Genomic DNA, 16,231 nt, shown 5'->3' with positions numbered 1-16,231 from the left:
ATGGGCCCCTCCTCCTATCATCAATTGGTTTTAGGATGAAACCATGGATTTCTATCAACTGGCTACCGCCAATCCATGTGAGTTGGGAAATTCAAATGAATTTTATTTTAAAGTCGTTTGCAACCCTATGATATGATACTCTATTGCAATCTTTCTGAATTGTAATGCCAGTTTTGAATTTCAGTAGTTTAAATCGACCCTATAATATGATAACTCTATTGCAAGCTTTCTGAATTGTAATGCCAATTTTGAATTTCAGTAGTTTAAATCGACCCTATAATATGATAACTCTATTGCAAGCTTTCTTAATTATAATGTCAGTTTTGAATTTAAGTAGTTTAAAACCATTTGTCACTGTCACTTTATTAACTCCCTGCACCTCCCTAGTTGGATAATTGTTTACTTCAAATTATTGGAAGAACAATTGACCCCCAATCTTCATAATTGTTAAGCGGTCAAATATACAAATATGATAGTTTTAAACTTGTAATTATTGAAGTCTTCACCTAAATCCAGTTCACTAAAATGATTTTTCTAAAAAAAGAAAAAGTGTAGAAGAAGAAGATTACACCTAAAATAGCAAAATTGACCCTGACGTAGAAACTCGTTTTACAACAACTGAAAATAATTGAGTGGATAACGGAAACCCAACACCTCTCTCCCTCTCTCCACAGAAAAAATAGCAATCGACGCTCATGCTGCTGCTGCTGCTGCTGCTGAAGAATGTCGAATTGATCTGTCGATTTCAACCTAAACGAGTATGAGTTTCAGCTCGGATTCTTCCTCTTCGTCTCCGGCCGCCGCTTTGGACTGGAAATTCTCTCAGGTCTTCGGCGATAAACTACCCGGAGAAGATGTTCGCGACAGTAAGTCTCTTCGCCGCTTCACCTTTCATTCTCTGATTTTTACTCCTTGAGTCTAATCTGCCGTTTCTCCTGCTCGCAGTTGATGTAATTTCCGCAATTGAGTTCGACAAAAGTGGCGATCACTTGGCCGTCGGCGATCGAGGCGGCCGTGTCGTCATTTTTCAGGAAAACGGTGCTAAAGATGTGCGTATTTCTACTTGTGTTGCTTTGTATTTGTGTTTTTCTGTAACAAATAAGTTTTTGCTGGAAAATGAGTTTGTTTTGGATGATTACAGTAGTGAATATGTACATGTTGGTAAGTGGAAACTGATGGTCATACTAAGACGTTGAGTGTGGCATGGAAGATGAATTCGTTTTAGAAGTGTTTTTTTTTGCGTATTTGTGTTTTGTATTGAGTTCACAAGCTTCATGTATTCTCATTGGCATTATAGGACTTAGTCCGATCCACTCCACGGAACGAGTTGGAGAGACTTGATAGAGTTATTGCGAAGCATCCTAAATATCATTACAAAACGGAGTTTCAAAGTCATGAGCCAGAGGTGCGTGCTTCAGCTTTTAGTTTCTCTGTATTTTGAGATTTTGGTATGGATAGTTATCTTTTCATTGGCGGTTTTGGAGCTCGAGGGGTCCTGTCTGCATAGTTCTTGTACTTGTACCCGTTTTGATTAGCTCTTTCCGTGCAGTTTGATTATTTGAGGAGTGTTGAGATTGAAGAAAAGATCAACAAAGTTAGGTGGTGTGCAGCATCTACTGGATCACTAAATATTCTATCATCAAATGATAAGACTATCAAATTGTGGAAGGTATCATACTCTTCGCCCTTCGTCCTAATAAAAATTGTTGAAAAGTTTTATGAATTTCTCGAAGATGGAATTATGTAAGAAAATTTACACTATCTGACTGTGAAGTTTGATAGAAAAGGTTAAAAATTTGGTAAACTTCTTTGAATTGGTGAATGTGTTCCTAGTCACTGATAATCTAGCTGTGAGGAATGTGTAAGCATTCACTCATATCTTCCCTTGCCTCTTTGATGATTGAATTAGAGTACAAGTTAGTAAATACTCCCTCCGTCCCATTAAATATGCAACATTTGAGAATCGACACAGGATTTTATGCAGTGTTGTTTTGTGAGTTAATGAAGAGAGAGTAAAGTAAGAGAGATGGAGTTATTTTCATTTTAGGAAACGTTTCATTTTTAATGGGACAATCCAAAAAGGAAAACGTTTCATTTTTAATGGGACAAAGGGAGTATATCTTCTTTAGACAGAGACCTAGTATGGAAAATTCTGTTATCAATTCATCAAGAAGGAGTGAATTCCACTACCTGTGGATATATTTTCTTGTTTGTACTTTGTATAACAGTCTTTGTTTTTTCCTATGATATTATTAATGGGTGCCTAAAGGCAGGTCAAGGATCGTCAAGTTAAGCAAGTAAAAGAGATGGAGATGAGTGAACCAATATCTTCAGAGAACTCACTTTTAGGTGAAAAGAGTTTTATTAATGGGCAAAAGTCATCTTTTGTCAATGGTCATTCTCTAGAATGGAAAGAAAACATAGGGAATGGTGTGTCTTCTTATAATGGAGCAAATGACAAGGTATGTGTTTCAAATGTGTCATTTTTCTTAATAAGAGCATGTATCTCTAAATTAGCTTGGCCATGATATCAGGTTTGTTTTGTATCTAGATAGCATGTTTAGAAGACGCTAGTGTTTCGAGAACTCGAAAGGTTTATGCGCATGCTCATGATTTCAGTATCAACTCTATCTCTGTTAATAGGTACGCCTTTTATAAAATAATGATTTTACTTTTATTTAAGTTCAGAGCATATAAAGCTTTGCTACTGTATGCATGCATGCATACCCCCCCCCCCAACCAAAAAAAATGGATTAAGCATGACAAGTGATATATAGATTGAGATTTATTCTCCATGTTTAAATAATATTTCATTGCAGTGATTGGGAGACATTTCTTTCTGGAGATGACCTGAGAATAAATTTGTGGAATCTAGAAGTCAGCAATCAGTGTTTTAATATCATTGACATGAAGCCTGTAAACATGGAAGATCTCATAGGTAATTTGCCACACACACAAATGGCAAGTGCTTTGTTATATTGTCATTATTCAACATTTCATAATTGCCATATTCTCTCTATCTATCTATCTATTTCCTTTTTCCATACCTTCAATAAAAAAATAACTAGTATGAGCAAGTTGGCCATGGGCACTTGCTTTCGTTGTCTTCATTCATATGTTACTCATTGTTTTATGGGCATTATCTTGGAAATACCTTCAATCCCTCACTAACACATAATATAAATTCTATTAAGGAGGAAATGTTAACTATAGTAAGAAGTTTCTTCACATCAATTCTGGTATTCTAATATTTGCACTTTTCCTTTTTACGCATGATTAGATGAATGATTTGATTTTTGTGAAATATTGTCCAGAGGTGATCACAGCAGTTGAGTTCCATCCATCTCACTGTAATCTGCTGGCTTACAGCAGTTCAAGAGGTTTTATTCGGCTAGTAGACATGAGAAAATCAGCTCTATGTGATCACAGTGCAACGATGTGAGTGTTAGTTTTTTCTACCTCTTTAAGTTTTATATGTATGTAATTTTCAGACTTTTTCATCTTCATAACCTAAATTTTTTATGCTATAGACTGAAAGACGAGGAATTCCATGGGCAGAAATCTTTCTTCACTGAGATCATTGCATCAATAACTGATATGAAGTTTGCAAATGATGGAAGACATATATTAAGCCGTGATTTCATGAATCTGAAGGTCTGTCAGCCATTTTTATTCCTTTTGAATCCGTTGTTTCTCCATTATAACTTTGGTTTTGCATGTTAGCTTCTTTTATTACTTGTCTTTCTAGACTGTACTCCAAGAGCATTATTGATTATGAAAACTTTAGTAGGTATTTCATTTATATCTCCAGCCTAACCTTCTGATAAGCCTTCCCAAATCGATAAGACCTCAACAAAATTATAATATTTTGCTAGCACTTATATGTTTTGAACATCAATACAGATTCAAAGGAATTTGGTGTTTTCTTTTTCTTATAAAGCTTTGTCTTCTATTTCAGCTATGGGATATGCATATGGACTCTGGTCCAGTTGCAACAATTAGGATTCATGAAAACCTACGGCCGAAGGTCAGGGTTTCATATGTGACATTCCTAACTACAGTATTTCTAGGTTCTAGCTTAATAAATATGGATTTTATCAAGCCGCATAAGAACATTATATATTGCACAGTTGGCAGATCTGTACAACAATGATGCAATATTCGATAAGTTTGAATGCTGTGTTTCTAAAGACCACCTTAATTTTGCAACTGGATCTTACAGGTAAGTTATGGCTACCAGCAATATTACTATAACTTTTCTTTGTATTAATACTCTAAAATGATGCTCGGTTTCTCTATTAGCAATATTCTACGTGTGTTCTCTAACGGAAGTGGGGCTGAAGGAGTAACCATTGAAGCCAGTCGAAACCCAACTAGGTAGATGCATTGTATAATCTCTTCGCACCTCTTGCAATTCTTGCTGATTTGAACTCTCTTACACCGTTAGCTCCATCGTATTGCTTGCAGAAAGCCCCAAGGCCAAACCACATCAAGACCTCGAAGATCATCTTTAAGCAACATAGCTAGGGGATTCTACAGACAAGGTGACCTTTTGTTCTGTTTACTTCTTTCTTATCTCCTTGTCAGCTTTACTACATCATGCCTTTGATCTCTGTTAGTACTTCTGCCTGTCTTCAGTTGACGGACGTGGTGCAGAAAGTAACGAGTTTTCATACGATTTCAATTCTAAGTTGCTGCATATGGCTTGGCATCCATCAACTAATCTGATTGCTTGTGCTGCTGGAAGCAGCCTGCTAATGTATCATGCCTAAATGTATATAGCAATTGTACAGACTGCTTATAGCAAGCGACCTTTAGATGGTTCATGTTTTGCATTCATACCTTGCAACGACATGGTTTTCCAGCAGCAAAGCATAGAGCCAGTGGTGGTTTTTGTTGCCTCTGCATATATAGATGTAGCCAGTCTTTGGGCTTTGGAGGATTTTCTTGTTTTCCCTTTGGATGGTGCATTCTCACCAGTATCTTCACAATTGCAAAGTAGTATTATTGTCAATTTTTATTGCTTAATACTCTTTTTTGAAAGTTAAACAAACAAAATAACCAACAAAGAATCACATCAATAGCACAAAATCTCGATCAAGGTTATTGACATGAATGGTTCAGACTAATAGCAACTGAAATTGCATTTGCAATGATTGAAATATTCACGCATAAGTTGATTATAAATGTAAGGTAAAAATCGATCAAAATAAATACATAATCAATCACTTCTCATATCACCCATTAATTTCGATATAAAACCCCAAATAATTTTGACATAGAACCTTGCTGCAGTTTGAAAGACTCCAGTCAAAAGTGACAAGGCATGAGTGATCATGTTTAAATATGAACAAAGTACAAAAGACTCACGTGTAACTCCCAAATTACATCTTTGCAAACCTAGAGAATCACCCGAAAAAACCAGAACACTAGGCAAACTCGAGCTAATGGAAACACACTACATCCGGATAAAAACGGAGAAAAGAGTGCATGGAACCGAAAAATCACACACGCGCGCGCGAATGAAGAGCAAACAACAAATGACTATGTACATTACAAAATTGCGTTTTGCTAGAAATGTTGTTCGGAGGCTCAAGCAACTTATATATAATCACGCAATTAAAGAGATGCTCTTCTGTGATGAAAGGTTCTGTGGCGTAATGTCCCATGCTTCACTCTCGTCCTTTTCCTCTAAGAAATGCAAAGATATCTCGCGGATCATCAAATCACCACAATATGGGCATTCACTAGCTATGGCATCATCCAACTGTGACCGAATCTGCAATGTAAATTGAGGAAAGGATGTGATTAAGATCGTAATAGAATGTAGCTTTTTAGTCCTTTCAGGCAAAATCGAGTGACTGGATGCACAGAAGACATGCGGTTATGAATCAAAAACCAATATGAATAACATCCTTCGCTAGCAGGAAACAATTTCAGTCATGAACATGTTTTTAGAGTCCTTAACTAGCAGGCGACTATGACTAACGTCTGAAATTTGAAAATTCAAACTCAAACCTTATCTCCAGGAGTCATGCTTGCTATTGGCTCTTCTTCTGTTAAGCCTCCATTCATTTCCTTACTAGGTTCGTTACCCAGTAAAGTCAGCTGCTTTTGCAAATCCAATATGTACTCGGCCTGATGATCCGAAACAAAACAAAAGGATACAGATAAAAATGGTTTACACATTCTCAGAGAACTTACTAGGAGCTTGGAAAGTTCAACTTTAGACGATATATGAATTGAGGAGCTTCTCGAAATTTTAGTTCATGAGATGGATTAAAATTATGGCCAGAGACAGTGGTAATATCAGTTTGCACTAAAAGTAGGACTACATGGTATTGGTAGGTCAAAGACTCAAAAATATATCCATAGTCATCTATTAGTTGAAGTGTAATTTCTGAATAACATAGATAGGTTATGAATGTGCTCCGAATAGATCATCCAAAATCACTTGGGGATCATTAGATAGAGTTAAGTGGTTCTTATCGTTTATCAGCTTCAAAATTTTAAGGGATATATTGTTCCAGAACTCATCTTCCAATTAGAAAATCCAAGAATATTGTAAAAGATTGAAATAGATGCATTTAATTCAGCTAGAAACAAAAGCATGAGCAGTGGAATGAGTGTGTCCCTGAACTTACTTGGGCTTCACTAGAGCATTTAGTCACATGTGCAATCAAGCAGTTAACGTGAAAGGAATGCCCACATGGAAATACATAGAAAGGAGCCATCGATCCAACTGAAGTGTAGGTCCTAGCCATTCGGTAATCATCAGCTGCATTTAATATTTTTCTCCCACAAACCTGTCAATACCAATTGACGATGAGAATCTAAATATAAGGGGAAGTACATTTCATAGACTTTACGAACTAAATGAGAAAATTGTAGCCAATTAATAGCCAAAATCAGCCCTATTTTGCCATAGAAGCATAATTAAGAAAATGAAGCACGACGTAATATGCAAAAATTATTTCCAAACTTCGACCAGCAAACATCATGAAACCATTACCCCACATGCTTCGTCCTTCTTCACGACAGCATATCGTTGTGCAAGGGCACTGATATCATTTCTTATGTTGTCTGCTCCATGTGTAGCATCATTCATCTCATCTTTAAGTTTTTCAATTTGCTCATTGTAATCCTCCAGCGATGAGCAGATAGCTTCCTACACGTACAACGAAAAAGGTCAAGAAAGGAATCTGACAACCTCAATTTTAGGAACTTGGCCAGTAATTACGGAATGGTGTATCTGGAATGAGACTAAAACAAGTTAAGAACCTTGAAATCATCTATCAAAGCAAAATCCGGGAAAAAAGGTAAGATATCTTCTATTTTAAGAAGTCCATCAGTTTCCTTCAGAAATGCTATAGCCTTTCGTATGTTCTCTCTCTTTGTTCCTTTTTCTTGTTCAATGACATGCTTAGCAACCATAAGCCAAAGTTTCTTCCTCAGGTCTTCATCATCTTCAACCTTATCAGCCTCAGCCATGGCAAGCTCCGGATCAACCTATTTGATAAGGTGGAATTTCATAAATAGGATTACGTTACGAAATAATGGTTTCACAGGGATTAGAAGTATTGACCCAGAAAATTTTGAAGTGTGCATAAATATGATACAGGCATTTCACCCTAAAGAATAGATCCTGAGATACATCGTGTTTCAATTATTAAAAACTTGAATTAAAATCTCTTATCTGTCATCATTAAGATTTAATAATACTACATGTATGATTCAGACTGTCTACATAAACTACCTGTAGAGCAAGGGCAACTGCTTCTTCGTGCATAGACATCATACTGTATATGTGAACACAGGCACGCATTCGTTTTTCCTTAAGACAAAGACGCAGAGCATATTTTGGATCATAGAAGAACTCGGGACCATTTAGCTGCCCCTTCCCAAACTTGCATTGGAGGAAGCGCAAAAGACTGCTTTCGTCATCCTAGAGCCAGTGATGGTAGCAATTATATTTAAGAAAAATATTAAATAGTACTTATGAATATCCTTTCAGGAATGCCATCAAGCTAGCATACCTGCTTGGCATACAAAGACAACAATAAATTGTGAATGCCAGGATCCTCATTCTGCAAACGATGGACACAGTACTCCAAGTATTTTATCACTTCATGGGTTTCATTCCTGCAGACAAATATTAATAGTATGAGTGCACTGATTTATCAGAAAACCAACAAAAGTCTGTTATTGACCACAATAATTACCAGTTTCCCGTTAAGGAGTTTCTACAATTATAAGAATGAATTGATGATGATCATGCATCATTACCGATGATGTTATATATGCAACTTCAAAAACAGAATAGACGTATTTAATTGAACTTCAACCATAATTTAACTAATTCTTCTTATGCATATTACTTAGCATGAGGTTCACTTGAATATCGCATCATTGCAGGTATGAGCTTCCTTGGATTCAGGTCTTTCTTGGTCATCCATGATTCAACAGTTTCATATGCGTCAAGCATAATAAGGTCCGGAGCAAATTTGTACTGCAGAACAAGAGATACTTTCAACAACATTCATATCACGGATAGAAGTGGGTATATGACTAAGATTGAAGCAAAGAGAGGAAGAGGTAGAAAAAATTTTAAAACGGTTGATGACCACTAAATAATAAGGTGTATAAATAAGTTCTCAATAAGGGTACCTGAAGCTCTGCCTGAACGTTAGGTTTCTGAAGAACTCGAAGTGCTTTCTTAGCCTCACCTAGCTACAACAATATCAAGTCCCATGTAAAATTACATGCCATGGGCACTATTTGAAAATTATCAAATTCCACAAAGTTAAAAGGGATAAAACAAAAAATGAGGAAATAAATCACTGAGAGGAAAGGACTGAGGAAGAGGCACAAACAAACATCAAATATAAGCTTTAATACTTAATTTTTCATTCTATATGCATAAAAAACAGTTTAGTTGCTGAAGAGACCAAATTAATGATGAACTAGGGACTGTTTGGAGGAAACATCCAGAAAATCAAACCAAATTTCAGTTCAGTTTACAAGCTAATGACATTAATTTACACTGCAACGCAAGTCAGTGTAGCTGTGCATCAAAATGGAAACATGAAAAGAAAAGACCGAGGGAGTATAAAATTGGAAAGAAAGGCACCTGAATATAATGATGAACCACAATCTCATGCTGCTCTTTAAGACTAGCAAAGAATACCAATTCATCAACTCTACCATAGCTGCAAAATTTTGCAAAAGGAATCCTTTAGAGTGGAGATCGGAAGTTAACTTAAAAAAATGACACCACCTCCCCAAAGAAATCCAATATAGAACGGTCCACAAAAACAAGTTTCATATTTTGTATCTGTTACTAGCTGTAACAGACAAAAATGAACCCTCACTATAATATTACAGATATGAAGATACTATTAAATACTCTGAACTGGGTGGGAAGCTTATAACATAAGAAATTCAATCACTGCTTCTCTTTGTTGACAACTATTCTTCAGAAACAAGCTAAGCTCAAAACATAAGAAAGTATCACAAAAGGAAAGCACCTTTCTAGAAGTTTCATGGTAGTAGCCTCATCCAATACATCCTTACAGTCACTCAAAAAAGCTCGAAATTCGGTGATAATTGATTGATATTCTGAACTTGAATGCTCAGATATGGCATCATCTTCCAAAAGTAGTCGATTAATCTGATAACATAAAACATAATTGGAATAGAATAAAGAGCTCATCAACAAACTACATGCACAACAACCAAAAAGTCGGTATATTTATGATAACCAACAAATCTCTCATAAACATAAACCATGTGAGTGAGGCGAAGACAGAATTTACAAGATCCAACATATTAATAAAGAATGCAAAGGTGTCGTGCATAAGACACCAGTAAGCCAAAGTCAAGTAAGTGAGTAATTTAAATAAGGCTGATATTTATATATATGCGAGAAAAGAAAGGTCAGGCTACCAATTAACAAACAATGCCCTCAAAACCTCCTAAGCTTCACACCAAAGGTATCTAGATAGACCTATAATAATCTGTCTAAGACTGAGTTCAGTGAAAAGTTATTTATACAAATACATACTCCCTCTTCGATTTTATCTGAACAAGTGCCTTCGGACACATAAGGCCAAGTGTGTAAACAATTTCTGGAGAGAAACAAATATTTACTTCCTAACAGTTCAAAAGCAAGCAACTAAGTCGATCCATGGTCTGCCTCAGTAGTATAAACTCCTCTTTGGAAACAAGTTCGACACATATAAATTCAAGACTGCTATAAGAGCACAGAGAGGAAATCAAGAGCTTTTATATAGGAACCTTGAAGCGGCAGACAAACCTTATCCAAGTACAATTCAGTCACCCAGGTTGAAATCATGGTTATCTGGCATTTATCATCCTTTGAAAAATTATCAAGCTTCCGCAATAAAAATGTCCTTACAGCATCCTGCAAAGTGAAACAAACTACCAAATCAGCAAGCAGAAAAAAACTCTTGACAATTTCTGTAAAGATGTGAAGAACTCTTTTACCTGCTCGCCTATGCTAATGAACTTTAAAGTGATCTCTTCAAATGACAAGGCAAAGTTGATCTGTTGCAAGATTAGGAGTTGTGAGAATGCCAAATAATATATAGGTGCATAGCCTTCCAGATGTCAAAGGATCTTACACTAAGTGAAGCATACCACATAGCAAGAGTATGGTGGATGAATAAAGTTTTGAATGAAAGGAATCAGGAGGGGAGGGGGGGGGGGGTTGTTAATAACTCGCTACTAGCTTTAACTAGCTCACATTTAACCAAAACTGCTTAAAAGAATAATGTATGACATGATGAGTCTTCTTGGCTAATGCCACTTCAAGCAAACTAAATTAAATATTCCAGTTACACCCTTAACAAGCCACATAATGTCATTCCTTTAAAATTTACTCCCCAGCAGGTGGTAAAACGATGGAGCATTGTCCGGGTTATGGGAGAAAGATAGACTACCTTGGCATAAAAGGAAGCAGCCCTGAGAAAATCCTTTCCAATAAAAGCATCTTCTGCCTGCGTCACAATATTTTTAATGACAAAGCTCCAAGTATATATGAGGTATAGCAGTATCATTTTAGAATTATTGATAATGGAGTTGCAAATAAAAATTTGACATTCAGATACTTTACAGCAAACATCAGACCTGCACCAGATAAACTTGATCTCTTTGGAGAGCATCACGACAATTCGCCAAAGCTGCAGCATATTCCTTTAAGTCTAGATACACTTTCCACATCTCTCGACCTTCATCACTGACGGATACCTATATTATTAACGTTTTAAAAATCAAGACTGGAGTCTTTTTGATGCTCGACAAGCAATGTTAATGGCAACGTTACCAGTGTAGCACCTGAAAGATGGAATTCTGATCATATGCATAGAAAAGCCCGGCCGATGCGTCACTGCATAAAGCTAGAACACCTCTTGAAACTGAATCAGATGTTTGATCAAAATAAAGCTCCTCAACGATCTGTTGATTGATCCTATTAACAACCTAGAAGATGATTCAAAACAATAAACGAGTAAATAAATTTAGCCAGAAAAGTAAGCAATAGAATTAAAAAAAGGAAACAAAATTGTCGATGAGCCTTAGGGCCAACAAAAGGAGTCCTCTGTACTTAATTCCCAGGGAATCCTAGGTGAATAAAGAAACAATGCAATAATGCCCGAAGTTCCATGATGTTCATATACTTATGTTTTCAGTTCTCAAAGTTTGAAATCTACCTAACCAGTGAATATCAAGATCGTTTTAATAGGTTGAAACTTGAAACAGCTGATATATGAATAGTAGGGAAACCAATGTGCATGCAGATCTTTTTGACAAGAATAAAAGAGTGCCAGGGTTACTTTCAGTTAAATGAGAGATTCTCAAACTATTCTTTAAAAAATAATACTTAGGTGTTGTTTAGCATCTAAAGAAATGGAGAAATGGAATTGCGGGTATGTATCCAGAAACAACTAAGAAATGTGACACACGTTTCTTGGCATATAAAGACCAGCCTGCTGAACCAAGCTTCACAGCGTTATCCTTCGATTAGTAGTAAATGATATTGGTATATTGTGTGTGAAGTGAAGAATTATCAAAGCAGGAATAAAAGATATAAATCTGCTAGGTCGCATTTGGCGAGGTGCTTCATGGGACATTGTAACAAAAATGGTGATTAAAAACTTAAAACATAAAAGTAACATCTCTCATGATTTCCCAGTATCTTCTATACCTTAACTATTTGAAACCTACGAAAAATTTAAAATGCTTGACATGGCCCAGTGTGGTACAAGATAGCCACATTTATACACTTTATTACACAGGCTGTTTGTTCGAATTCATCGAATCACTAGGTATGGAATGGCTGCACAATAACATCAATAACGACGCACCTTAACCTTGTTTCCAATTAGAAGAAGGAAATGATACTCAGACACTGCCATGGAGGTAGGTTTAACCATCACACCTTCACTACATTTAGAATAATCCAAGAGAGCCTTGTTCTCCACAAAGTTTTGATCCCCATTTGGTGAACTGAAATCAGATCCAAAATGTTAGCTTAGGACATAGAGATGACAAAAGGTGCTTACTACACACTTCGAATTAATATGAATCAGGGTATAGGAACAACAATTTGTTACTTATAAAATTACTCTCAAGGGATAGAAGTCTGAAGTCCACTTCTCTACCTATGATGTGCTGCAAAATTAAGGCCACCATGATAGATTCCAGCTCCAGACAGCCATGCAAAATGTATTGCTCTTCTCTGCTTAATGAAAAAATGCAGCTCACTGCATGAAAGGGACAATAAAACTAATTACACTTCTCAGAAGTGATACACTTGCTTCTATATTATTAATCAGAAGCTGATGATTACCCCCAAAAGAATTAATTTAGGAAATTGATTATGAAAATTACAAAAGTTTTTCATAACTTGTAATCTACAAAATCTGTAAACAAACAAATAAAGTATGATTTTTAAAAAAGAAAAATTGCTTGATCTTGAGCACTGAATCAAGAAATTACCAAAACTTGTTTGGTCAAAAGAGCAAGCTTAAACTTCAACAATTGGAATTTGGTGTGCGTGTTAAGATTTTGTGTTCAACTATACCCCCCGAGTTTCAACAAAATGTTCAAGGACACATCAACCTCTTTACTTGGGAATATAATGGTTCTTGAAGTGATAGCTTGATAGGCCAAATATTCACTTCTGATACCATTGTGAAAAAAAATCAATTGATCAACTTTAAGAAATATGTACTTCTTTGGCTTCACAAATCATTTTTATGTTGAAAAGATTTATGTAAATTCGCTAGTAACCATATTATTCGTCATTTTTTCAAGCAACACAGCATTAAAATCAGACTCCATGCACTTGCCTGTTTGGGATTTCACCAGGAAGTTCCATGAAATGAACTGCACGCTCTGCATAGCTAACAAAAACAGACTACACAAGAATGTAACAAGAAGGCATGGCATTAGTATCAAACAGTTTTGAAAAATGGATAGTAGTTGAGAGCTATCAGCCATGAAATAGTTTACACTTCAAATGCAGAATGACCAGCTCTAGAAACTGAAGGAAAAAAGTAAAATTTTAACTTACTTCCAATGAACCTATTCCCGTGAAAGAATAAAGCCGAGTGGGAGTAACAGCCATCACATAATATCTAATTCCATTATTTGTGCCTGTTGTTTCCATCTGGAAATGAGAGGAGGAAACAAGATTCAACAAGTTGCATGAGAAGTATTAGAGATAAAGACTTGAGTATATTTAACCAACAAGTTGCATGCGAAGTATTAGAGATTAAGACTTGAGTATACTTAACAAAATAAATTATAATCTCCTGAATGACAACACTATACATTGGCATAGTTGATATTACCATAAGCAAGAGCAAGGAGGGGGGGGTGACGAATAATTCAAAATCAAAAGAAGGAAGTATTCATCACACAGCGAGAAACTGGAGTTCAGACTTGCATTATAATCATCATATTGTATCATTATTATACTAAAATAAAATAGTTTCCCAGCGACAATAATCTTAGTGCACCACGAACAGTGGCTTAATTAAATAAACTACCAAGAATAATCTTAAGATAAAAGAATATAAACCGGGTCATAAGAAACAAAAGAAAATATTAAAATTAGAGGGTAGAATGGGGCAAGGGGACCAAAAGAAAAAATAGACATACTACAGCACAACACTCCAATGCTTATTATTCTCAATGTTGACTAAGCACAGTTTAAGTATGACTAGAGGCCCAGTACCTGCAATCCTGTAAATTCTTCAGGAAGTTCATTGAGTTCAAACAAAAATTTGATGTACTTTTCCTTCTTGTCTTTCTCCTCAACAGAAACTTCAAAAAGTTGTCCATTTTCAGTACCGAGAATGATTTCTTTCGTGTAAGCTGCACAGGGGTGTCAAACGTAAGAGGTGGGACCAATATCCAGAGATAACATGCCAAACCAAAAAAGATTTCTGTGTAGGACTACTTTACCTTCAGTAATATGCTGCCTATTCCAGGCAACAGTATTCACCAAAAGGCCCTTCAATCTAGTCAAAATACGAGGCTTTGCCCATTTTGCATGTGTGTAAAATGTATCAGAAGTCCCACCGCCAACTACAGTAGCAATCCAATGGCTACCTCCAGGATCAACAAAAACCCTATGGATTGACTGCTCACCAGGTCTCCCAACAGAGAGATCAATATCTATCAAATGACCCCATTATAAATAAACAACAAATGTTTTAAAATTCTGTTACCCAATCAAAATTAAATTTCAGGGAAAGAACATAAACAAATATGAATAAATTCACTGTTCACGGAAAGCAATTCCTTATCCTACAAGAGTTCAGCTAAACAGACTCAAAAACCAAAATTTGATCATCTGTCCATTCACAACAGCCCCATAGCTACACCAACAAAAAACATTAAATTGCAATCAATCACAAGAAATAAAAGCACAACTTGTAGCTGCTAAAACACATTTTTATAATCAAATGATGGTTATCACAGTCTACATAACAAACTTGCCAATGGGCAATCTTCGTGTAGGTACAACAAATGCATTGACGATAACATCAACTCTTATGTGTTAAGAGATCAAAACATGAACCAATTCTTGGTAGTAGCGCTGGTACCTTCCCTCTCTATCTTTGGGAGGAATAGAGATGAAGCCAGGAGTTCGAAACCTACCACACCTCAGTTGTCTAAAAGCTCACATATAGGAAAAACAAACAAAAATACATAGAAATCAAAGTTCAGTTAAATCACTAGTGATATGGACATCGCCAATGTTTACATCGATTGCCTATGATACTTGGAATTTCTATACTAAGAAACAATACAGCTAAATAACTCAATTGCATCATTTAAACTAAACAGTAAAAAACAATTTCTTCTACATTCATCCAGAAGCCACTCGCTTGTGATTAAACTGGTCCAATTAATCACTTAAAACAGGCACAAAAGTAGCTCACAATTCCTTGTGAATACCTCTAACAAGCAATGCTGCTTTTTTAAACCCGCTTAGATAATCTAGCTATTAACAGAGCGTCCAAACACAAAAACATCGCAACACAATAGAAAAAAGACAGTAATTAAACACTCAATTGAAGTAAAACCCCTTACCAAATGAATCCCCGACGCCGAAATCGTGGCGGATGACCCAACCCTTGCTGGTCCCGAGCACAATGACGTCGTTTCCGGCGGCCATACACGTAATCACTCCCCGCCCCTTGGCGGCGTACCTCTCCAGTAGGTCCACCGAGAATACCTGCCGCGACGACTCCATTCTTTTCCTGCGAAATGTCGGATTATCTTCCTATCGAGTCAGACCAAAATCGACCTCGAATTCAGCTGACTGAATTGAAATTTCGCGGTTTAGGTCGGTGGGGAGTTGGCGATTTGATATTCAGCTCGATCACTTCCTTTGATCGGGAAGGAATCCAAGTGTCGTAATAGCTAATTCGTTTCAATGGAGAATAAATTGTGGGTTTCTATAAATCTCGCATACAAAAATAGACGCAGGGCAGACGGGGCAGGCAGTAAAAGCAGATCAGAGGGGGCCGGCGGCACGGCGGAGGAGAGGTGGTGGTGCGGGCAGCTAGAGTTAGTTTTTGAGTTTTGACGATTTTAACTTTTTTTTTTATTTTTAATTACATATAGTGAACACGTATAAAAATAAAATGAAATAAGCTATGTTTAAAATTGAATTTGTATGCATTAATTGATTTAG

General features: G+C 36.3%; 2 protein-coding genes across 2 annotated transcripts; one reads left to right on the top strand and one right to left on the bottom strand.

The window, feature by feature from the left end:
- Positions 1-618: 618 nt before the first annotated feature.
- Positions 619-5,028, top strand: LOC121787584 (serine/threonine protein phosphatase 2A 55 kDa regulatory subunit B beta isoform-like). The gene is made up of 14 exons (XM_042186357.1): positions 619-866; positions 946-1,049; positions 1,298-1,405; positions 1,550-1,669; positions 2,274-2,462; positions 2,552-2,643; positions 2,820-2,938; positions 3,315-3,438; positions 3,531-3,654; positions 3,959-4,027; positions 4,131-4,222; positions 4,303-4,377; positions 4,468-4,544; positions 4,639-5,028. Exons 1-14 carry the CDS (start codon positions 761-763, stop codon positions 4,770-4,772), a joined length of 1,533 nt encoding a protein of 510 aa, XP_042042291.1. The 5' UTR covers positions 619-760; the 3' UTR covers positions 4,773-5,028.
- A 220-nt stretch (positions 5,029-5,248) lies between these two features.
- On the bottom strand, positions 5,249-16,125 carry LOC121787455 (vacuolar sorting protein 18-like). The gene is made up of 23 exons (XM_042186186.1): positions 15,625-16,125; positions 14,491-14,703; positions 14,261-14,400; positions 13,595-13,690; positions 13,371-13,438; positions 12,681-12,782; positions 12,384-12,525; positions 11,356-11,499; positions 11,149-11,268; positions 10,962-11,018; positions 10,507-10,566; positions 10,316-10,423; positions 9,528-9,670; positions 9,131-9,209; positions 8,668-8,730; positions 8,379-8,509; positions 8,037-8,142; positions 7,757-7,945; positions 7,282-7,509; positions 7,013-7,168; positions 6,645-6,806; positions 6,019-6,138; positions 5,249-5,779 (listed from the first exon to the last, which is right to left on the bottom strand). Exons 1-23 carry the CDS (start codon positions 15,785-15,787, stop codon positions 5,612-5,614), a joined length of 2,958 nt encoding a protein of 985 aa, XP_042042120.1. The 5' UTR covers positions 15,788-16,125; the 3' UTR covers positions 5,249-5,611.
- Between the last annotated feature and the right edge of the window lie 106 nt (positions 16,126-16,231).

The sequence above is a fragment of the Salvia splendens genome, chromosome 22 (genome assembly GCF_004379255.2).
Source record: "Salvia splendens isolate huo1 chromosome 22, SspV2, whole genome shotgun sequence".
Lineage (NCBI taxonomy): Eukaryota > Viridiplantae > Streptophyta > Magnoliopsida > Lamiales > Lamiaceae > Salvia > Salvia splendens.
This window is presented reverse-complemented; position numbering and strand designations above follow the sequence as displayed.